The sequence below is a fragment of the Narcine bancroftii genome, chromosome 7 (assembly GCF_036971445.1).
Source record: "Narcine bancroftii isolate sNarBan1 chromosome 7, sNarBan1.hap1, whole genome shotgun sequence".
NCBI lineage: Eukaryota > Metazoa > Chordata > Chondrichthyes > Torpediniformes > Narcinidae > Narcine > Narcine bancroftii.
Genome location: NC_091475.1, coordinates 150062246 through 150087821, shown reverse-complemented (window position 1 = coordinate 150087821; position 25576 = coordinate 150062246). Strand labels below are relative to the sequence as shown.

Sequence of the window (25576 nt, the reverse complement as noted above, 5' to 3'; positions counted from 1 at the left end):
GGGACAGAGAGGGGCAGAGCGAGAGGGGCAGAGCGAGAGGGGCAGAGCGAGAGGGGCAGAGCGAGAGGGGCAGAGCGAGAGGGGCAGAGCGAGAGGGGCAGAGCGAGAGGGGCAGATGGGGCAAGTTTCATCAGCAAGACTAATGGTGATACCTCAGTTATGGAAATCCTGAAACAACACATTTCTCTCTGCAAACCTACAAAGAAGCTTCCTGAGCGGTAAACATTTACCTTTCGAGCACCAAAGCCTGGTGAACTTTATACATGTTAAATTCAGTGCACAGTATAAGAGTTGCCTGCCACCAGTGAACTTGGAAGAATGAGAAGTGAGATGGAACTATGAACTTAAGAACTTTTTTTAAATTTACACACACATCACATATACGTGCGCTTAGAATTAGAAGGGAGTTAAGTTGGGTAGTTAAGTTAATAGTGATAACTTAAAGTTTGATTCTGTTTTCATGTTTAAAAATAATTAAAAACAAATTTTGTTTCAGTAACTACTTGGCTTGGTGAATGTCTATTGCTGCTGGGTTTTGGGGTCCTTTGGGCTTGTAACAATGGAGACAGGGGTGGTTCCTGGAGCAGACCTCCAGGTTTTCTGGTGGAATGTCTCGTCACCAGTGCTCACAAACAAGCAGCAGGCTTTAGCTTGGCTGGCAGTAAGAGGAGCCCTCCCAGTCAGATCCTTTCTCTACAACTGGAACATCACGCACGCACAATACATGTTGTCCCCGAGATGACTGCAGTGGAGTGGAGACAGTCTTTTCAGAATGTAGATTAACTTGGAATGCATGGACAAGAATGCAGGGGACCTTGACATGGTTCATCCCCAGCAGCAGCTGATTTATGTGCTGTTCCTGGTTATGCACACAGTCAAACATCCAGAACTGCTGGAACAGCGTCACTTCGGTCTAAGGTGAACTTTAGGCTGCATAAAACCTGTTGGTCTTTCAGCAGATGGAGATGTTAGTGTGTACATGCTGTCGATTGGCATGTTTCAGCCTGTAGGAGTAAATGCTGAGGCATGTGCTGAGGCTTAGCGCAGCCAATGTGAGAGCACTGTGGGGAAGGACTACAATCTAGTATCCTTCTATTACTGGGCACTAAGGGGCTTAGATCAAGGTAAGCCCCTCAAACAACAGCATGGGAATAATGGCAAGCTGTCACAGTGGTGGTATTGATGTAAATAGAAATGAATATAACAATGTACATTGATGGAAATGTATGGATACAAAATTATAGGTCGGAAGAGTCTATGACTTTTTGGGAATAACCTATTGTGAATAAAATCTATCTTTGGTTAAAAAATACACTTCTATCACGTCTCCCTTCAGCTTCCTGTGCTCCTCAGAAAACAACCCATATTTGTCAAATCTCTCCCCATAACTCGTGACTAAAATGGTCAACTTTCTTGATGGGTACAGAAGAAGTTTCTCCCTGCATCCCACTGGTGGTGGGTAGTTAAGTGAATTAGCCACAATAAATTTTCACTGGAGCACAGGTGGGTGATACTGGTAGGAATGAGGAGTTATCGAGAATTAAATAGGAATTAGTGTACGATTAAATTAAATACTGTAGATACTTGATGGTCAGTGTGGACCAAAGGGCCTGTCTCTTTCCAAGCAGTATAACTCTACGACTCATGATGCATCTAACAACTAATGAATGATGGCCGCATAATTTTCTGAGGAGCTAATGCCAATCTCAGAGTTTACATGGTTTACATTTAACTTCTTGTTGTGTCTCAAACATCAACTCAGGCCAAGACCATTCAGCTACTAATATCAATGGGCTTCAGCAGTTTCAGGCCAGATAATAGAAGGTGAGTTTTTCTCTATATGGCATAATTGAAACCAGGAGGTGGTCTGGATGTATGGTTTCAGGATAATGCAGAGAATCCTGTATTTTGCAATGCTTAGAGGTTTGGCACACTTAAAAGAAGAACATTCTGGTGATTATTGATATATACATAACAGAGCCAGAAGTGTCTCAGAAAAATACAAGGTGCTCAACAGCTCTCCTGGAATAAGCTTGGAAGGGAAGGGCCTGGGAAGCAGTAGGAAGAGAGACAAAGGTGTAGGGAAAGAGAGAGACCCAGGAGAGGGTTAATGGAAATTAGATAATTCAATATTGAGGTTGTTTAGTTGGAGTCTGCCAAGACGGAATATAAGGCGTTGTTCCTCCAATTAGTGGATGGCCACTTTGAGGTCCTTGTTACAACGAACAGAGCAAAGGTGCACAACAAAATGATCTTCCAGTCTGCGTCCAGTCTCCCCAACATAGAGGAGACCACAGCAGAAATACCGGTCACAGTAAATGATGTCAATTTCATTTCATTGAGATGCTTCACTTTGTCACACTTGGAATATTGTGTGTGGTTCTTCCCACCTTAGAAAGGATGAGAATCGGCTGAAGATGGAGCAAAAAAAAAAGATTCACAGGGATGTTATTGGGACTGGAGGGCTTGAGTTATAAGTAGAGACTGAATAGGCTAGGACTGTTTTCCCTGGACCAAGGAGAGCTGAGGGGTGGTTCTAGAGGTGTCAACAAAATCATAAGGAGCTGATAGAGGGTAAATAGCCAAAGTTTCTTTTCTCAGAGAAATGTGAGAGAGAAAAGATTTAAAGAGGCACTGAGTGGTAAGTTTTCCAACAAAGTACATGGAATTAGCTCCCTGAGAAAGGGAGTAGAGATGGATACAATGACAATGTTTGTAATATTTTTGGACAGGTACATGAATAGGAAAGGTTTAAGGAGATATCGGCCAAATTCAGGCAAATGGGGATTAGCTCTAGAAATCACCTATGGTGCCATGTACGAGTTGGGCTGAAGGGGCTGTTTCAGTGCTCCTTAATTCTACAACAGTACTGATGAATTATTTGATATTGGACACCTGCAGGTTCCACTGGGAATCCAGTGAGGATCGTCACAAACCTTTTTGCCTTCAGATCACCTCGGAAGTGGTTCTTGTACCAGTATCATTTGACTTTCCTGCCTGAGATTGAATCAAAACGTTTACGGATGGCGCTACTCTTTAGCCATAGTGATCTATTAGGAAAGATCAGGGCATTTGATGGAACTATACTCTTCCTTCCAGATAAACTGCAAAAGCAAGTAAGTAGCATATTTTTCATCTTAATCAAAAATGTTAAGCTTTTAAAATAGTGAAATGTTAAATAGTGAAAAGTCGACTTGTTTTACACCTATGAATGTGTGGCTCAGTACAACAACACCATTTAGAAATTGTTTTTTCACTTGTGGTGTCATGACGCTTGTTGTTGTTTAACCACTGATACAAGTATTCTACAGATGCTACTGTGCTGTTTTGGGGTTTTTTCAGTTTTGTTTCAAAAACCAAACAATATCTGGTCCCAAGTGTTTTGGATATGAGGTACTGCACTATAGCGGGATGTATAAAAGTGGGGGGTGGGGGGTGGCGTGATGAGTCAATGTGCAGGAGGGAGATTGAAAACTCGGCTGAATAGTGTACTAACAACAACGTTGCACTCAATACCACCATAACCAAGGAGCTGATTTCAGACTTTAAGAGGAGAAAACTAGAGGTACATTCCAGCAATAATTGGGGGAGAGGGTGAGCAAATTTAAATTTCTGGGAGTCAGAATCTCAGAGGACCTTTCCTGGACCCAACATACTAATGTCATGATGAGGAAAACACGTAGGAGCCTCCATTTCCTCATATTTAACAAGCACAAAGTTAAATGGGAAGTCAGTGAGAAAACATGGTTGCTATGTCGTGTCAATTGTACCAGGCACGATGCATAAATGCACTTGAGTCAAAAAAACCAATGAGTATCTAACCCAGTAATAGTTTATGGTCTCTTAAAACAGCATACAGATGGACAACATGAGCTGCCTTCTCTGTATACCTCTTGAGGTAAAATGTTAGATATGGACTGCTGAGTGATTTCCAAGATTATTTATAATTCACAAAACTGGAACTAACCAATACAATTTCTTACCTTGATCTTGCCATGTCTACCTATTGTTTTAATCTTTTGTTTTAAGATTACAGAAGTGGAAAGCGTGATGAAAAATGGCCAGACAGTAAAAATAACCATTTCTCTAACAAGTGCATTTCCACAGGATTCTCCCACTTGCATCCACTTTTTCAATATCACTATCAGAAAGTGAGTTATTCTCAATTACATAAATTAAATGAGAGAATTTGTTATTATAGAAGTTCTAGCTCAGCAGAATCAAAGTCTGTTAGTAAAAAGTGGAAATTTTATTCTCTCCAACAACAGGTTAACATTTTGATGCAATTGTTAATGCCAATAAACGATAAGAATCTGATACTTTTAGTTCCCAAAACACTGGATATGTATTTAATTTTGTTCCAGCCATTAATGATTTAACAAATAATATTTCTTCAAAATATGCCAATAAATAATGTACAGAACCAGCTTGGATGCAAGTCCACCGCTCCCTGAAAGTGACGACACAAGTGGATTAGATGGTAAAGAAGAGGTGCAGCATGCTTGCCTTTCTCGGTTTGGGTAATCTGGAGAATAGTCAGGAAGTTGTATTGGAGCGACATAAAATTTTGGTTTGAGAACATTTGGAATATCATATGCAGTTCTAGTCATCCAATTATAGGAAAGATGAGGAGTCTTCAGAAAAGCTGGTGGGATGCAGGGCATTTAGACAAATGAACAGGCAGGGAATGGAAGGATTTTGACCAAGTGCAGGCACATGGGAATTGTTGAATTTAATATCATACTGAAGGATCTGCTCATATGCTGTTCTATGTCAATACAAAATTGTAAATCGCTTATATTTTTAATTAGAGTTCTGAAAATGCTGTCCATGTACCAAATTGGGCGAAACTTTTATAATCCATCAACTCCAATTCATATTCCTCAACACAGGTAGGTAATTGTTTTAATTTTTTTTTTTGCAGATTCAATTATAGAATAATTTTGAGTATTTGCACCAGAAAAGAAGTAGATTTTCTTGGTTACCAACGTTGATTTGTTCTATCTGACTGCAGATCTTTTTCACTTATTTTTGTTAGCGAGAATGGAAGTAGGAATGAACAAATTTCAAGATGCGACAGTTTTACCATTAACTGACAGAAATATTGCTTGTAAACTGTAGAGCATTTGTAAAGTAGTAAACTGAGTGATCAATGTGCTCCAGCCATTTCTGAGATACTGCAACAACTTCCCAATAATGACAGTTGTCTCCTTCCATCTTGAGACTATAGCTGACTTCTGTGAAAATATTATTAAGTGATTATTGTTAATATGCGACACCAGAACAAGGAGGGAAAATAATGTACAACATTCCCAAAGGTAATTAATGACATTAATTATATGTGCACTTTGTAGTCTTGAACTATTTCCATGAAAGTTCTCTTTTTCTCAATATCACAAGACATAGGAGCAGAAGTAGGCCAATCGGTCCATTGAGTCTGCTCCGCCATTTTATGAGCTGATCCATCCTTCCATTCAGCCCCACTTCCTGGCTTCCACCCCTCACCCATAACCTTTGATCCACTGACAAATTAAATACCTATCAATCTCTGCATTAAATACATCCAGCATCCTCATTTCCACAGACTCGCAACCCTCTGGCTAAAGAAGTTGCTCTGCATCTCTGTTTTAAATTGACCCCTTTTATCTAGAAGTTGTGCCGCCTTGACCTCGACTCTCCTACCATGGGAAACCACCTTGCAACATCTACTCTGTCCAGGCCTTTCAGCATTTGAAATGTGCTATGAGGTTCTCCCCCCCCCCCCCCACCTTATCCTTCTATACACCAATGAGTACAGTCCAAAAACCGACAAATGTTTCTCATATACTAACCCTTTCATTCATGGTATAATTCTTGTAAATCTTCTTTGAATCCTCTCTAATGCAAGCACATGCTTTCTCAAATCTTCTTTGGCTTGGCTTCGCGGACGAAGATTTATGGAGGGGTATGTCCACGTCTGCTGCAGGCTCGTTGGTGACTGATGCAGGTCAGGCAGGCATGGTTGCAGCGGTTGCAAGGGAAAATTGGTTGGTTGGGGTTGGGTGTTGTGTTTTTCCTCCTTTGTCTTTTGTCAGTGAGGTGGGTTCTGCGGTCTTCTTCAAAGGAGGTTGCTGCCCGCTGAACTGTGAGGCGCCAAGATGCATGGTTGGAGGCGATATCAGCCCACTGGCGGTGGTCAATGTGGCAGGCACCAAGAGATTTCTTTACGCAGTCCTTGTACCTCTTCTTTGGTGCACCTCTGTCTCGGAGGCCAGTGGAGAGCTTGCCATATAACACGATCTTGGGAAGGCGATGGTCCTCCATTCTGGAGATGTGACCCACCCAGCGCAGTTAGGTCTTCAGCAGCATGGATTCGATGCTTGCGGACTCTGCCAGCTCGAGTACTTCGATGTTGGTGATAAAGTCATTCCAATGAATGTTGAGGATGGAGCGGAGACAGCACTGATGGAAGCGTTCTAGGAGCTGTAGGTGATGCCGGTAGAGGACACATGATTCAGAGCCGAACAGGAGCATGGGTATGACAACGGCTCTGTAGACGCTGAGCTTTGTGTGTTTCTTCAGGTGGTTGTTTTTCCAGACTCTTTTGTGTAGTCTTCCAAAGGCGCTATTTGCCTTGGTGAGTCTGTGGTCTATCTCTTTGTCGATCCTTGCATCAGATGAAATGGTGCAGCCGAGGTAGGTAAACTGGTTGACCGTTTTGAGTTTTGTGTGCCCGATGGAGATGTGGGGGGGCTGGTAGTCATGGTGGGGAGCTGGCTGATGGAGGACCTCTGTTTTCTTCAGGCTGACTTCCAGGCCAAACATTTTGGCAGTTTCCGCAAAACAGGATGTCATGCGCTGGAGAGCTGGCTCTGAATGGGCAACTAAAGCGGCATCGTCTGCAAAGAGTAGTTCATGGACAAGTTGCTCTTGTGTCTTGGTGTGAGCTTGCAGGCGCCTCAGATTGAAGAGACTGCCATCCATGCGGTACCGGATGTAAACAGCGTCTTCATTGTTGAGGTCAATAAAGCACCCAAAACTGAACAGAGTTCTCCGTGAGGTCTCACCAGTGCCCTATAGACTCTCAACATTACATCCCTGTTCTTATATGCTGTCTGTTTAGAAATGAACAAATATTTGCCTTTTTTTGAATATTTTATCTATAAGATTTAAGGACCAAATAAAATTAATATACATCTTTAAAATCTAATCCATTATACGTGTGTGTGTGTGTGTGTGTATAGTTGTGTGTGTTGTCCCATTGCCCCACCCTCTTCCCCTAAAGCCCCAAGAAATAAATAAGAAAGAATGAAAAAGATACAAGATGTAAGAAGAAAAGCCGGAGAGTCCTTTTCCAGAAATGCATTCACCTTCTTCACCACCGACTCAACCTTCCGAGTCCCTTTTCACCTCCGAACTTTGAATTTTCTCCCTATCTAAATAATAGTTTGCCCATTTATTTCTTCTGCCAAAGTGTATAACTGAACACTTTCCAACATTGTATTTCATCTGCCACCTTTTTGCTCATTCTCCTCATCTATCCAAGTCTCTCCTCAGCTTTTGGTATCCCTACCACCTATTTTAGTATCACAGCAAATTTAGCCACAAGCCATTTATTCCATAATCCAAATCATTTATATCCAACATAAAAAGAACCAGCTCCAACACCAATCTGTGTGGAATGCCACAGTAACAAGTAGCCATCCATAATAGGATCCCTTCATTCTCACTATCTGTTTCCTACCAATCAGCCAATGCTAGTATCCTTCCTGTAATTCCATGGGCTCTCATCTTATTAAGCAGCCTTGTGTGTGGCATCTTGTCAAAAACTTTTTGAAAGTCTAAATACACAACATCCACTGCATTTTCCCTGTCTATCCTACTTTTGATCTCCTCAAAAAATTGCAGTAGTTTTGTCAAGCAGGATTTTCTTTTAAGGAAACCATGTTGACAGTGGTATCTTATCATGCATGTCCAGATACTACATAATCTCATCCTTGATAGTCAACTCCAATTTTTCTTCCACTGATGCTGCTCAACTCACCTAATTCCTTCAGCTGATTTTTTAAAATGATTTACAACATCTCTCTCTCTCTCTCTCTCCTTTCTGCATCTCTCTATCTCCATCTCCATCTCAGGAGGCAAGCTTTTAGAAACTAACTGACTCCTATAACTGCCTCCTTCCACCCTGTCTCTTGTAAACAGCCCTTCCAGATGATCAGAGATCCACTTGCAACACCTCCATCATTTATTGCATTTGGTAGAGTCACTGTGGCCTCTTCTACATCAGGGAGACCAAGCACAGATCAGGTGATTGCTTTGCACAACACTAGCCACAATATACATATGGAGCTCCAGATTGCAAACCATTTTAACTCCCTTTCCCAATCCCACAGTGACTTGCTGATATTCAAGCTCCTCCACTGCCAGGATGAAGCCAAACATAAACTAAAGAAACAGCACTTCATGTTCCGTCTGGGTAGTCAACGGCATGACATGAATCATCTTATCTCAACTCTCTTTTCTCCCCTGGTCCAATTCCTCCCTATCTACATCTGCGATACCTCACACGCCCTCCATCTCTTCTTCAGGAAGTGCCACACTTGCATCCACACCTCCTCCCTCACTATTTTAAGTCCTTTCAAGTGAAGCAACACATCACTTGTGTATTCGTGGGAGTGGTCTATTGCATCCAGTGCTCCCTTTGTGGCCTTTTCTATGTCGGAGAGACTGGGTGTAGACTGGGAGGTCGCTTCACTAAGTACCCTCGTTCTATCCGCATCAGTGGCAGGGATCTGCCAGTGGCCAACCACTTCAATTCCACATCCCTCTCCCATGCTCATGAGTCCATCCATGGCCTCATGTACTATCCCATAAAGTCTACCCATAAATTGGAGGAAGAAAACTTGATTTTACATCTGGACACTCTCAAACTAGATGTCATTAACATAGACTTCTCTGGTTTCTGCTGGCATACTCTCCACTTCCCCCCTCCCCTTTCCTTTTGTATTCTTTCTTCCAGTTCTCTACTCCCTTCACTCTCTATTCACAGAGCCATCTTTCCTACCCCTGCTTGCTGCTGTGCTCTCCCTCCCTTATCCAACAATTATCTCCTGTCTTTGGGACGTGCTTCCCCTGCTGCCCTTCATCCCTTCACTATTGTGTTTGGGCACCTGCCTATATATGTTCATACCTTGATAAAAAGCTTAAACCCAAAATGTTCATTATGTATATTTATCTTTGTTATATAAAGTACACTGTTTGACCATCTGAGTTTCTCCAGCACCGTGTTTACTTCAACTACGGTGTATGTAGACTTTTGTGTTTTACCTCAACATGAAGATGAATTTGCCATTTCAGGTAAGTCACACCCCTTCTTTCCTTTCTCTTTTCACACAGTTACACACACACATACATGCATTCAGACCAGCATTTACATTTCTTATATTTCCATAATCTGAAGCCTTAGGTTGCATTCACCCTGCAGCCTCTGTCCTTATCACCATCCTTCCCTGTCTTGTTCTATCTGCCATTCTACCCCTTCCCACTTTGATCCACATTGTTTGACAACTTCTGCCTCATCTCCTTATTCTGATGATCCCCTTCACACTCTCACTCCTGATGAAGGGTGTCACCTAAAACATCAATTAACTCTGTCCTTCCACAGTTGCTGTCTGACATCTGAGATCCTCCAGCAAATTTTTCTTTCTTTTGCTGCAGCACTTGTCGTCTCATGTGCTGAACGTTAGGTTTTCCATAGAACCATAAAACATTACAGCCCTTCTAGTTATAAAACAGAAACTGGCCCTTCTAGTCTGTGTTGAACTATTATTCTGTATAGTGCCACTGACCTGCACCCAGTCCATAGCCCTCCAAATCCATCCCATCCATGTACCTGTCAAAATTCTTAAATGTTAAAATTGAGCCTGCATTCACCATTTCAACTGGCAGCTCATTTTTGAAGAAGTTCCCCCTCATGTACCCCCTAAACCTTTTTTCCCTTTCACCCTTAACCTATGTCCTCTGGTTTGCATCTCACCTACCCTCAGTGGAAAAAGCAAACCTACATTTAGTCTGTCTATACCCCTCATAATTTTAAATACCTCTGTCAAATATCCCCTCATTTTTCTACCCACCAGGGAATAAAATCATAACCTGTTTGACCTTTCTCTGTAACTCAGTACCTAAAGTCCGGGCATCATCCTAGTAAATCTTCTCTGCACTCTCAATCTTATTGATATCTTTTCTGTAGTTAAGTGGCCAAAACTGCACACAATATTCCAAATTTCCCCTCACCAATGTATTATACAACTTTACCATAACATCCAAACTCCAATACTCAAAACTTTGATTAATAAAGGCAAATATTTCAAAAGTTTTCTTTGCAACCCTATATACCTGCTATGCCACTTTCATGGAATTATGTATTTGTAGTCCCAGATCCATCTATTATGCCGCACTGTACGCCCTTTCTTGGTTTGACCTTCCAAAATGCAAAACCTCACATTTATTTGCATTAAATTCCATCTGCCATTTTTTTCCACACAGTCTAGTTCCCTCTGCTAGCTTTGAGAGCCTTCCTCATGTTCCACAATGCCTCCAATCTTGGTGTCATCTGCAAACTTTCTGATCCAATTTAACATTGTGATAGTTGATATAGATGACAAACAACAATGGTCCCAGCACTGATCATTACCACTCTCTGGCTTATCCTGTCCAGCCAATGTCAAATCCAGTTTACCACCACACCATGAATACTGTGCATCTGAACCTTCGTGACTAACCTCCTAGTGGGACCTTGTCAAGTGAATTATTAAAGTCCATGTAGACGACATACACAGCCTTTTCTTCATCAAAGATCCTGGTAATCTTCTTGAAAAACTATAAGATTGGTTACATATGACTCACCACACACAAAGTCATGCTGATCCCTAATCAGTCCCTGGTTATCCAAATACTTGTGTGTGTGATCTCTTAGAACACCTTCCAAAATGTATCTACTACTGACGTCAGGTTCACATTCCTATAGTTTCCAAGGTTATTTTGGCGTCTTTTTTAAACAATGGAACATGTGCTATCCTCCAATCCTCAGGCACTATACCTGCAGCTAAGGACATTTTAAATATTTCTGCCAAAGTTCCTACAATTTCTACACTAGCCTCCTTCAAGATCTGAGGGAATATCTTGTTACTCCCTGGGAATTTATCCACCCTTTTTTGCTTTAAGACAACATGCACTTCCTCCTCTGTAATCTGTGTAGGGCCCATGATCTCACTGCTTGTTTTACTTACCTAGACTCTGTGCCTGTTTCTTTAGAGAATACTGATGAATAAAAACCATTTAAGATCTCCCCATCTTTTCTGGCTCCATATATAGCTGACCACACTGATCTTCAAGGGGACCAATTTTGTCCCTTGCTATCCTTTTGCTCTTCATATACCTATAGAAAACCTTGGGATTCTCCTTCACATTGTCTGCCAAAGCAACCTTATGTCTTCTTTTAGCCTTCCTGATTTCTTTGTTGAGATTTTTCTTGCATTTTTTTTTTATAATCCTCAAGTATCTCATTTGCTTATACCTGCTATACACCTCTCTATTCTTCCAAACCAGATCGCCAGTATCCCTTGAAAACCAAGGTTTCATTTGTCTGTTAACTGCCTGTTAATTTATTCCTGATAAGAACATAAAAACTCTGTACACTCAAAATTTCACCTTTTGGAGGTCTTCCACTTACCTTGCACTTCCTTGTCTGAAAGCAACCTAACCCAATCCACACATTGATACTAGATCCTTTCTCATTTCCTCAAAATTAGTCTTTCTCCAATTTAGAATCTCATCCTGAGACCCAGATCTATCCTTCTCCATAATTAACTCACTGGACCCAAAATGTTCCCCTACACATCCTCTGTCACCTGTCATGTCTTGCTCCATAATTGGAGATCCAGTATTGACATCTCTCTAGTTGGTACCTCTTTATATTGATTTAGAAAACTTTCTTGAACACATTTGACAAACTCTAAGCCATCCAGCCCTTTTACAGTCCCAGTCACTATGTAGAAAATTAATATCTCCTACTATCACAATTTTGTTTCCTGCAGATGACTGCTATCTGATTATTGGGTGGTCTAAAATACAACTCCGTGAGTGTGGTCATACCTTTCCTGTTCCTCAGCTCCGTCGATGTAGCCTCAGTAGACGAGCCCTCTGGTCTTTCCTGCTTGAGCGCAGCTGTGATATTTTCTCTGTTTTTATTCCACACAGTCTCATTGAACCTGCCCATACAAGGTGGAGGAAAGAATGAAATTAATAAACAGGATACAAATTTCATGGTGGGAACTCTAGCTTTTCAATTGTTTAGCTGGAGAAATTTAGTGTTCATGCAAGAGTTGGTAATGAAAAAAATCCAGGTGATAAGTAATATTTGAACAATTAAGTATAAGAAGGGAGGGTCTAACCATTTCTACTTTGCATTACAAATCCATTCCCATTATTCATTTCCACAGTCAACTTTGTAAGAATCAATTGCCAGGCAAAGCCAGAGGCTTTTTATTCCACAGTAGCTGTCATATTTTCTAACTCCCCAAAGCCAATTCATTCAAAGACCCAGGTCAGGACTGCATTGGCATACACCACAGAAAGCTGAATACCTTCCAAGGCAAAGCAATTTCCTTGATTGATACTTTAACCACTGGCATGAAGGTCCTATGTGGTACCTTGACCAGTGTACCCTATCACAAAAACTCAACCCTCTTTGACATCATCAATTTCCAATACCAAGGACAAAATATATGAGAATGCAATTTACCTTCAAATCCCTTCAAAGTTTAACTTCATCTTGACCTGAGCACTTAATTCAATTTATTGTTAAAAATCCTGGAATGTTCAGCTTATCAATATTGAAGGAGCTTCTTGTATTGGAACAGTTCAGTGATCACGAACACTACCAACGTCTTGGGAGAAATCAGGAATGTGCTGAATCTACTGGATGATGAAAAGTCATTTTAGTAAAGAGGCAGTGAAGAGTCTGAGAGTAATGGAAAGGTAGGACTGGGTGTCATCGGCACCCAAGTGGAAATTGATCCCATTTTGGTGGATGGGTAGTTTTTAATAAAGGAAAAAGTTGAATCCTTGGCGTTTTAAAAAGAAAAATCAATGTTAGTGATGTAAAGATGATTGAAAATCCTCAGCCAGTCAGGCAGCAACATTGTGAAGAGGAAGAAATTAATGTTTCAGTTTGATGACCTTGCATCAGAACACAGACAAGTTAGAAATAAAACATATTTTAAGTTACAGAGAAAGAAGTTTGAGCAATAATGATATGTTGGAGATTAAAGTGACGGAAATACAAAACTGGTGGTGAGGCTAACTACAAGAGGATAAGAAAGGCATGTCATTCATAAATGATCGGAGAATTATAAAGGCGAAATGAATGAAAGTGGAGGGGAAAAAGAAGAGGTACAAATTGGAAAAGAAAAATAGTGTAGATGTAGTCCAAAATAAAAGTGGAGAATGCTGGAAATGCTCAACAGATCAGGCAGCTTTTTAGAGAGAGAAGCCACATTAAAGTTTCAAGAAATATGTTGAGTCAGAAGATGAGATGTTTCTTGAGCTTGCAGTGGCTTTCATTAGTTCAGTGTAAAAGGTTGATGTTGGATAGAACAGAGTGGAAATGAGATAGAAAATTAATCTAGCAGGCAGCTGGAAATTCTAGTCACTTTGTTGAATGAGCAAAGATATTTTGCTGGCCTTGTCACCCATTCTGTGTTTGGTCTTCTGATGTAGTGGAGAACGTATTGTTATTTAACTAAATTTGAAAGAGTACAAGTGAATCAGTGCCTTATCAAGAAAGATTGTTTTGATCCCCAGATGCTGGAAAGGGAAGAAGTTAAAGAGCAAGTACTTCATCTCAAGTACTTACATGAAAGATTGCCTTGAGAGGGACTGGATTGTATGATGGATGGCACAGTTTGTGTTGTGGTTAGCGCAGCACTGTTTTAGCACTAGTGACTGGAGATCGAACCGGGTGCTGTCTGTAAGGAGTTTGTATGTTCTCCCCGTGTCTGCGTGGGTTTCCTCTGGGTGCTGCGGTTTCCTCCCACTCTTCAAAATGAAATAAATTTGTAGGTCAATTGGGTGGCATACTCTATGTCTAAATTAAAAAATATATATATCAAATCTGTGAGCAGTCATAGGAATTAAGTTGATGAAAATAAAACAAAGTTTCCAAATTTTTTGGAGGACTGTCTTCAAGGTGGAAATCACCAAAGCAAACCACAGCTTATCCTGGTAAGCACGAAAAGCAGAAACTAAACTTGTAAAAGCTCTTCCTCCTTCTCCCTTTTATGTTTTAATCTTCCTCCTCCTTATACCTTCCTCCCCTTTATTCGTTGTTCCATTATCTGCTTCTTTTGCAAATGTTGAATCAGAATCAGGATTTATTATCATAAATATGTCATAAAATTTGTTGTTTTGGGGCATATCACAGTGAAAACATCTATATGAACCACCTTACAAAATAAATAAAAATAGTGGAAGATAAAGTCAAAGTAAGATGGTATCTCTGGCTCATTGTTCATTCAGGAATTTGATGGCAGAGGGGAAAAGCTGTCCTTGTGCTGCAGAGTGAAGAGGGCATAGCTTGGGTGGTGGGGTTCTTGAAGATAGAGGCTAATTTCTTAAGACACCACCTCTTGTAGATGTCCTCAATGGAGTGGTGCCCATGATGCCACAGGCTGAGTTAACAACACTCTGGATATTTTCATTTCTTGTCCTGAGCATTAGCACCTCCATAGCAGACAGTGATGCCACCATCCAGAATGCTCTCCTTGGGACGCTTGTAGAAGTTTTCAAAGGTGACTGTTCTACTGGGATCGTTGTCTGAAGAAGGCACACTAAATCATTGAGGACCCCTTCCACCCTGCTCACACATCTGTCAGAAGCTGCTCCCGTCAAGGGAGAGATACAGGGGTATCAGAGCCAGCACCTACAGGCTGAGGAACAGCTTCTTCCCATGGAAGTGAGACTGCTGAATGTCCAAATGAACTGCTCCCTCTAAACATCCGAGATTCTCGAATACAAAACAAAATTTATTTATTTATTTGTATTGATGAAATACTTGTCCTGCATATGTATTTTTTGTCTGTATATGTGTTATGTCTGGCTGTGCATCTGAATGTTTGCACCAAGGACCGGAGAATGTGGTTTTGCCAGGTTGTACTTGTACAATCAGATGACAATACCGAATCTCCTTAAACTCCTCACAAAGTATATCTGTTGGCGAGCTGCCTTCATGATTGCATCAACGAGGAGGCTCCAGGACAGATTCTCCAAAATGTTGACACCCAGGAATTTGAATTTCTCGATCCTCTCCAATGCTGAGCCCTCAACGAGGACTAGTTTGCTTTCTCTTGACTTCCTCCTGAAGTTCACAATCATCTCCTTGGCTTTGCTAACATTGTGTGCAAGATTGTTGGTGTCACACCACTCAACCATCTACCTCCCTCCTGTATGCTTCTTTATTGCTATTTGTGATTCTGCTGACGACAGTGGTGTCATCAGCTGACTGATCTGAGAACTGTAGACTCTTCCACTGATGCTGTAGGAGGATTTACAGGATGATAGTGTGTGGGCTGGGCTTCTTTGTTCCCCATTGTCTGTTCTCAAGGGTGAATACTCATAATTTTCTGTGGCCATGTATCTGAGATTTCCAGGCATCTGCAAGGCTGTTCTATTTCATCAAGGAGTTTGTTTAATCTTGTATCTTTTTCGTCTGACCCTATAGTATTCTATTTCTGAAGTTGGGTCTAGTGTGTCTATTTCAAGAGTATGGTGTCAGGCATGCAAATGAAGTGGCCTGCCCTACATACCCGATTGAGAGTAGGGCCTTGATGTTGAATTGTTGGCCTGACAGAGGATATGATGTTAGTTCTCTTGTCCTTCCAATTTGGGGCATTTTCTGGAGCAGCTTTAGTGGTATCTTTCTACTGCCTTGACTGGTTGCTGTAGATATCCTTGATCACTGAAGCATTAAAGAAGGCAGACATTGCTGTTGCCTGGTAGACTAGAATTCTTTCCCAGGTCTGAGATCTTGATCCACAAATGCCCTTTTTTACAGATGGCCAAAGGTTGTGCTCTTTTAAGTATCGCACTTAATAATTTCTTCTTTTGGTTCTAGTAGCCTGTGATCCTGATTTCACCTGCCCTTCTCACCATTGACCTGCCAAAATTACCTGCCCCCCCCAATCCTCAAGCTAACATTTTTATTACCCTGTTCCAACAATAATTTTTTTCAACCTGTCCCATTGAATCTGACAGCCAACTTTCTTTCCTACTCTCTACCAACTCTGCTTCCTATCACTCTCATCCTTAATCATCTTTGAACTTCCTTCTGATCCTAGACTCTCCTTCATCAATGACAGGTATCAGTTCCCGCAAGTCTTTCTCCCCCCACCCCCCCATCCCACCAACTCCTGTTCTGAAGCCCATCTGATGTTTTTTTTTGTCGCATGGTTTGGCGGAGCAAATCCTTTAGCATTTGTACTACTGAATTTCCCAGTATTGAAATCTCAAGCAAACATTTCATGCATTTGACACAACACAAGTAGATGCTTCCAAATTTGAGGGAAATGTATTTTTACATTTTACATTTTTAAATTCCAGATTGGTTCTATGGCCAGGTTTTGCGACCTCAATCCTCAGATATGAGACCAAAATTTTATTGTCTGTTGATGCAAGTCATAAGATTCTACGGAATGAGACTGTGTTGGATTTCATGACTGAATTATACAGCAGAAATGGTGACCAGCATTTTATTGATACCTGCATGAAGGAATTAGTTGGATTGGTTGTCCTTACAAGGTAAAGAAACACAATAGTTTCAAATAAATAGCCCAAAATAGCTACAATGCTGCTAGTCTTTGTCATAATACTTTGATGTGATGATACTAATAACAAAAGACAAAAAAATTATTCCATTAAAAAAACTAGCACAAAAAAGATAAACAAATCACAAAACCACTGAGTTTCTCCTGTTGTTCATTACCTAAGATCCCATCAAGTACATTTTTTGTGTTTCTCTTTTTCACAATCCTGTCGTTGTTGAATTAGAAAACTCTTCATTTAGGCCAACCTCTTAATTTTCAATTTAGACTTGCAGCATGGTAATAGGCCAGTTTGATCCACGAGTACATAATGGGGGTTGTAGGTTAATTGGGTGGCACAGACTTTTAGGCTGAAATGGCCTGTTATCCTGCTGTATGTCTAAATTAAAAATTAAAAGGTTGGCCACCTCTACTAAAATTGCAACTAATATTAACTAAATTGAAATATTTCTGGTTACTCATTTTTTTTAATAATATTTTATTTATCATTTTAAATATATTGAACAATCAACAATCATTAAAAAAAACCCAAAAAATCAGGAGAACCCCTCCCTTCTATTTGTCCTATTAAACAGAGAAAGAATAAAGAAAAAAGAAACAAAAAAGTCATCCCATTGTCAGTAAAACATATGGAAACAAGATAATAACACAATGTTAAAATCTTTACACAGGTCTACTTCTTTCTTTTGGCTTGGCTTCGCGGACGAAGATTTATGGAGGGGGTAAAAAGTCCACGTCAGCTGCAGGCTCGTTTGTGGCTGACCAGTCCGATGCGGGACAGGCAGACACGATTGCAGCGGTTGCAAGGGAAAATTGGTTGGTTGGGGTTGGGTGTTGGGTTTTTCCTCCTTTGCCTTTTGTCAGTGAGGTGGGCTCTGCGGTCTTCTTCAAAGGAGGCTGCTGCCCGCCAAACTGAGGCGCCAAGATGCACGGTTTGAGGCGTTATCAGCCCACTGGCGGTGGTCAATGTGGCAGGCACCAAGAGATTTCTTTAGGCAGTCCTTGTACCTTTTCTTTGGTGCACCTCTGTCACGGTGGCCAGTGGAGAGCTCGCCATATAATACGATCTTGGGAAGGCGATGGTCCTCCATTCTGGAGACGTGACCCATCCAGCGCAGCTGGATCTTCAGCAGCGTGGACTCGATGCTGTCGACCTCTGCCATCTCGAGTACCTCGACGTTAGGGGTGTGAGCGCTCCAATGGATGTTGAGGATGGAGCGGAGACAACGCTGGTGGAAGCGTTCTAGGAGCCGTAGGTGGTGCCGGTAGAGGACCCATGATTCGGAGCCGAACAGGAGTGTGGGTATGACAACGGCTCTGTATACGCTTATCTTTGTGAGGTCTACTAGCTAGCCAGTAATGATTGTTACCCTATGTTTGCACCTTTGAGGTACCTATATGTTCAAAATAAGGTTTTCAGACTTTTAGGAAGGTGTTGTATCCCTTCCTGACATTGTATGTGACTTTTACAAGAGGGATGCATCTATTGATCCCTGAAGACCACCTATCCATGAGTAGATGAGAGTCAGACTTCCATGTTACTGCTTTGCACATTCCTGGCTACACATAAGGCAATTTCTGTGAATTTAGTTTGAGAATTTGTTAGCAATCTACCAACTGTAGTAAAGTTCCCCAGAAGACAAAGCTCTGGATCTGCTGGGAAAGTGACTCCTGTGATCTTGGTTAGTGTGTCACAAATGTCATACCAGAAGGTCCTCACCTTCATGCAAAGCCAGGTAGAATATAAAAAGGATCTACACCACACCTAAAACACATCTCCGAAATTCAGGCTTATTTTGGTGTAATTTCTATGGGGTGAGGTAGAATTGATGGAGAAAATTATAATGATATACCTGGCATTGACAGTGGTCATCAAACTTCCCTGACATAGATCTGACCAGAGTTGTTCGTCAATTGTTGTGTCTAAGTCTGACTCCCAGATCACTTCAGATTTCTGTAAACCTGGCTTTGGGCTCTCACTCATCAATAAAAAGTACATTCTAGAAATAAACACGTACATTTGCTTCATGGAGTAGTTTGTTTCTCCTTTTCATTGAGTCCCAGTGGAGTCATTCCAAGGCCCAAAATGGCCCAAGGAAAGATCGTAACTGGAAGTAACAAAAAGATGTCTTATTGGATAAGTCATATTTCTTCAGCTGTTCAAATGACATGAAAAGTTCTTTTTAATTAATATATTTAAATTGTTTCTTAACTAACTTCAACCATGAATGATGCTGCTATTCTGAATTAACATCAATCATCGATACCACTTCATTGTATGTATGATTGATTTAATTATTTCATAAATAATACCTGTAGCACTTCTGTGGTATTGATTCAATGAAGATTTACCGATATTTACATTTACAGAAACGTTGCAATGTCAGGCACCAGTTCCATGTCAAATATCTGGCTTGCAATTTCCATAAATATCATTAACAGCTTTTTTGTTCTCCAAAACCTGTACATAAAAGTCTTAAGATCTTCTACAGACATGGTAGTTAATCCAACCAAGAGGTCAAGTGAAACAGTTCCTCTTTTACTGAAATTTGCAGGCTTTAGTGTTTCACTCCATTGTCTCCAGACTTTTGTATTTCACTCCCCTCTTTTATTGATGTCTTACTTGTTGCTATTAATACAAATGCTTAGAATTAAAAATTATATGGTGTAAAAAAAACCAAAAACAAATATTGGATCTTTTGATTACTTACTTTTAGATAAACTTTCATCCCATTGTTTATATTGCATTGGTCTTATAATTTTCAGAAATTGTAAGAAATCATTTCTTTCAGAGATTTCACTGAACTTCAGTTTGATATAATTCATAACCTTACTACATTCAGGCCTTTCACTGCAATTTTGATGGAGCAAAAGAGAGATGAGACTTGTACTGACATTAAAGTGCATTCTTAATTTGCTCAGCCTAGGATCCCGTCTCAGGTTAACTGGAGAATGCTTATGTCAGGACTTAGAAGACTGCTGCAGTATCCTGAGCAAAGTTAATGGACAATGCAAGGAATAAACTAGCATCTTCTGGTCATGATAAGAATGATTAATTACATTAATCTCATTAATATTTGATGCTCAGTAATAGTTTTGAAAATGCTAGAGGCAGCAGAGATTGAAGGGGAGCAAACATCTGAGCTAAGGACTCATCCACATTTATTCTGGGTGAATTAAGTTACGGCATTACTTTAGGAAAAGTTGGTATAGAATTTAGGATGATGCATTGTTCCTTTCTCCTAGATACAATAATAAAACTTATCGCATTGATGATATTAACTGGTCTGTTAAACCCACTCATACATTTAAAAAAGCAGATGGGACTGAAATCAGTTACATTGATTATTATTCACAGGTAAGAATGATTATAAATACTTTAAGTACCTTAAGATAAATATACATTTTCTAGTCAATAAGGCCATTAAAGTTTCTTACCAATGCAAGGAAATATGATACAAGTATATTAAGAGATCCTGTTGAACTTTGCTGATGTCAAATTTAACAAAATGATTTGTAGTGTTATTCAAGGACATCACTGAGCTATTTAATAGTGTGTGCTTGTTCAGCTCCATACAGGAAAAAGAAAAATAATTGGAGGAGGAGGGTGTTAAGTTAGATGAGGATTCATTGCACTCTATGTTAATGTTCTCAGAAGAATACTATGCGCATCATTTCTTTCTTTGGCTTGGCTTCGCGGACGAAGATTTATGGAGGGGTTGTCGATGTCTGCTGCAGGCTCGTTTGTGGCTGACAAGTCCGATGTGGGACAGGCAGACACAGTTGCAGCGGTTGCAGGGGAAAATTTGTTGGTTGGGGTTGGGTGTTGGGTTTTTCCTCCTTTGTCTTTTGTCAGTGAGGTGGGCTCTCCGGTCTTCTTCAAAGGAGGTTGCTGCCCGCCGAACTGTGAGGCGCCAAGATGCACGGTTTGAGGCGATATCAGCCCACTGGCGGTGGTCAATGTGGCAGGCACCAAGAGATTTCTTTTGGCAGTCCTTGTACCTCTTCTTTGGTGCACCTCTGACACGATGGCCAGTGGAGAGCTCACCATAAAACACGATCTTGGGAAGGCGATGGTCCTCCATTCTGGAGACGTGACCTACCCAGCGCAGTTGGATCTTCAGCAGCGTGGATTCAATGCTGTCGGCCTCTGCCATCTCAAGTACTTCGATGTTAGGGATGAAGTCGCTCCAATGAATGTTGAGGATGGAGCGGAGACAACGCTGGTGGAAGCGTTCTAGGAGCCGTAGGTGATGCCGGTAGAGGACCCATGATTCAGAGACGAACAGGAGTGTGGGTATGACAACGGCTCTGTGTACGCTTATCTTTGTGTGGTTTTTCAGTTGGTTGTTTTTCCAGACTCTTTTGTGTAGTCTTCCAAATACACTATTTGCCTTGGCAAATCTGTTGTCTATCTTTTTATCGATCCTTGCATCCGATGAAATGGTGCAGCCGAGATAGGTAAACTGGTTGACCGTTTTGAGTTTTGTGTGCCCGATGGAGATGTGGGGGGGCTGGTAGTCATGGTGGGGAGCTGGCTGATAGAGGACCTCAGTTTTCTTTAGGCTGACTTCCAGGCCAAACATTTTGGCAGTTTTCGCAAAACATGACGTCAAGCGCTGAAGAGCTGGCTCTGAATGGGGAACTAAAGCAGCATCGTCTGCAAAGAGTAGTTCACGGACAAGTTGCTCTTGTGTCTTGGTGTGAACTTGCAGGCGCCTCAGATTGAAGAGACTGCCATCCGTGCGGTACTGGATGTAAACAGCATCTTCATTGTTGAGCTCTTTCATGGCTTGGTTCAGCATCATGCTGAAGAAGATTGAAAAGAGGGTTGGTGCGAGAACGCAGCCTTGCTTCACGCCATTGTTAATGGAGAAGGGTTCAGAGAGCTCATTGCTGTATCTGACCCAACCTTGTTGGTTTTCGTGCAGTTGGATAACCATGTTGAGGAACTTTGGGGGGAATCCGAGGCGCTCTAGTATTTGCTAAAGCCCTTTCCTGCTCACGGTGTTGAAGGCTTTGGTGAGGTCAACAAAGGTGATGTAGAGACCTTTGTTTTGTTCTCTGCACTTTTCTTGGAGCTGTCTGAGGGCAAAGACCATGTCAATAATTCCTCTGTTTACGCGAAATCCGCACTGTGATTCTGGGAGAACATTCTTGGCGACACTAGGTATTATTCTATTTAGGAGAATCCTAGCGAAGATTTTGCCTGCAATGGAGAGCAGCGTGATTCCCTGTAGTTTGAGCAGTCTGATTTCTCGCCTTTGTTTTTGTACAGGGTGATGATGATGGCATCACGAAGGTCCTGAGGCAGTTTTCCTTGGTCCCAGCAAAGCTTGGAAAAACGCATGCAGTTTGGCATGTAGAGTTTTGCCGCCAGCCTTCCAGACCTCTGGGGGGACTCCATCCAAACCTGCTGCTTTGCCACTTCTCAGTTGTTCAATTGCCTTATTGTCATACAGACAGGATAACAAACAAAGAAGTTCTACAAAGAATGAAAAAAAAATGTACATTAATTAAAAGAATCCAAAGACAACGATCATAATTCTTTGGACCTATGAAGGGATATATTTGAACATCTAGTTAAAAATGGAAAGTTGGAAGGAAAAAGAATTAACATCATGGTTAGAAACAGGGGAGGCAACAACTATATTTCAGAGGGTCAGAGACCATGATTGATGGAGAGATGATTGCCCTCGCTGAATGGCAAGGCACCTATAACCATATAACCATATAACCACTTACAGTACAGAACAGGCCAGTTCGGCCCTTCTAGTCCATGCCATAGCAAATCCCCACCCTCCTAGTCGCACTGACCAGCACCCGGTCCATACCCCTCTAGTCCCCTCCTATCCATGTCACGATCCAGTCTTTCCTTAAATGTAACCAATGATCCCACCTCAACCACATCTGCCGGAAGCTCATTCCACATCCCCACCACTCTCTGCGTAAAAAAATTTCCCCTCATGTTCCCCTTATAATTTTCCCCCTTCAATCTTAAACCATGTCCTCTAGTTTGAATCTCCCCCTTTCTTAATTGAAAAAGCCTATCCACATTTACTCTGTCTGTCCCTTTTAAAATCTTAAGCACCTCTATCAAGTCCCCTCTCAATCTTCTACGCTCCAGAGAAAAAAGCCCCAGTCTGCACAACCTTTCCCTGTAACTCAGACCCTGAAATCCTGTCAACATTCTCGTGAACCTTCTCTGCACTCTCTCTATTTTGTTTATATCTTTCCTATAATTTGGTGTCCAAAACTGTACACAGTACTCCAAATCAAATGATGTTAAAATTGTATTGTTATTTTTGTCTATATATGAATTTCATATTGATAAATTAAATCAATTTATTTCCATATGTATTCTGGCAAAGTTCATTAGAGAATGATTGAAGCTCTATAAAACTCTGGTTAGATCACTTGGAATGTTCTGATCATCTCATTACATGAAGGATGTGAAAGCTATGGCGAGTGTGCAGAGGAGACTTACCAAGATGTTGTCTGGATTGGACAACATGTCTTATGAGGGAAGGTGAACCATACTCGGGCTTTTTTTTTGGAGTGAAGAAAAATGAAAGGTGACTTAATATGAGGCCTATGTGAGAAGCATAGAAAGGGTGGGCAGCCAGCATCCTTTTCCTGGGGCAAGAGTAGCAAACACCAGAGGATATGTATATAAGGTGAGACTTCAGGGGTAGGTTTTTTTTATATATAGAGTAGTAGGTGTCAGGAATGCATTTCCAGGGGTGGTGGTGGAGGCTGGTACAATAGCAACATTTACAAGTATATTGCAAGTAAATAGAGTGTGACGAATCTGAGGTGTTGAGTAGGTTTGTATGGGTTGGCACAGCATCATAGGGTGAAGAGCTTGTACTGTGCTGCTATGTTTAATCGTTAGAGACAAGGATTGAGTGAATAGAATTTTCAGAATAGAATTGAGTGCAACATTGTTCATAGTTTCCCAAGTAGCTTTGGGCTGAGAAGTAAACTTGCCTATGGTAATTTTTGAAAAGAAAAGTGCATCAGTGAAAGTTCAAGGAATGCATCATTTAAAAGAATTAGTAAAAGGTGTGGGCAATTCTTTTTGATTTTCTGAAAAGGTGGAAATCTTTTCAAAATAAAAAAAAATGAATATAATAATTTAAAAAAAAGTTAAAGGGAACATAATATTGGTGGCATGATTGGTCTAGTGGTTAGTGCAATGCCTTTTCAGCGCCAGCGATTGGGACTGGTGCTTGAATCCAGCGTGGTCTGTGAGGAGTTTGTATATTTTCCTATGTCTGCATGGGTTTCCTCTGGGTGCTCCTTCCTATCATTTAAAACAAATCGGGGGTGTAGGTTAATTGGGCAGCACAAACTCATGGGGCAAAACGGCTTGTTACCATGCTGTATGTCTAAATTTAATTTAAATATTGAGGCAAAAATCAGAGTGATGCAGCCCGTAATTAAACTGTGAAAAGGCTTCCAAATATCTGGTGCCACAATGTACAAAGCATCATCTTTGCCAAAGTCACACCTTGGAGACTATCCCTCCCTATTTTTGCTCCTGCTCACTAATAATTGAAAATAACCTGCATGCTGTAATGGAGAGGCTGCAGCCACCACATGGAGGACACACTTCATGACAATCAAGGTCAAGACTCACCCTGAGCCATCAAGGTGACCCTTGGGATTAGCCCACCTAAATCACCAGGTGCTGGAGTCCAGACAGCTTGCCTGGACTCAGCCCTGACCTTCATCCAATTGGCCTAGGTGAATCATCTAGGCTGACCCCTGCACTTGGCTTTGAGCCATTGGCCACAGGAGCCAATAGAGCCCAGCCTGTCCCGAGTGATTGACCCCCCCCCCCCAAATACTGGCTGCAGAACTATAAAGAACCATGTGCCCTTTTGTTCTGTCTCTTTTAACCCCCCGTGGCACACAAGTATCACCTTTCACACTGGGTTGGGTTAGGGTCCTGAGGTTTGGTAGCTGGAGCAGTGTTCGTACCAGCCAAGGGGTGGGGGCATGTAGTATCACTTTGAGTCTGACTGTTGATTGTATGTACTTAAGTAATTTCCCTAGTTTCTGTCAGTTTTCCCTCGTTATCTGAAGTTTATTCCCCCTTGCGTATTGTGTGTGCTTATAGGTTCATTTAGCATTTCGGACCCTGTTGCCCCTTTTGCATCCCAAAAATAAACTTGTGCTTTGTACCTCAACCTTGGTCTGGTCCATAACATGTGGGATCCACATAAATCCTTACAACACATGCCATTGATTTTTTTGCTCCAGCTTTTCCCCATATTACTCCAGTTTTGATAGCCATGTTCTCAGCTGCCAAGACATGTATTCTGCAAGTCCTTGCCTCTGGCATTTTACCTCTCTCTTTAAAGTATGTTTCAATTTTTGGGATTTTAACTAACAGACCAATTTGAATATGAATGAGTAATTGATGATTTACAAAATCTAGGACACTTCAAGCACTTGGAGAAGTTAGCAGCATGTTATTGTTTACTGCGAGAGGAATTATGTACACACATGCAAAGTGGTACTTTAGTTATGTAGGGCAAACTCCATTGAGAGCACTATGTGCAGTATTGGTCTTCAATGTATGGTAGGATGTAAATGGAAGCTGTAAGGAGTTAAGCAGAGGTTTGCTCGAGATTTGATTGAAATATGAGGTTCAGAGGCATTTTGACAGGATGGATATGGATAAAGGATGTTTCTTTGGGAAAATCTGG

The 25576-nt window shown here is 41.2% G+C and overlaps 1 protein-coding gene across 1 annotated transcript in view; it reads left to right on the top strand.

The window, feature by feature from the left end:
• LOC138740046 (piwi-like protein 4) overlaps positions 1-25576 on the top strand; it is a 91281-nt gene that overhangs the window by 18358 nt on the left and 47347 nt on the right. The window contains exons 3-7 of the mRNA XM_069892486.1: positions 2902-3116; positions 4030-4151; positions 4812-4892; positions 16639-16836; positions 20106-20217. Coding sequence (XP_069748587.1) covers positions 2902-3116; positions 4030-4151; positions 4812-4892; positions 16639-16836; positions 20106-20217 — 728 coding nt within the window. The remainder of the gene's footprint in view (positions 1-2901; positions 3117-4029; positions 4152-4811; positions 4893-16638; positions 16837-20105; positions 20218-25576) is intronic.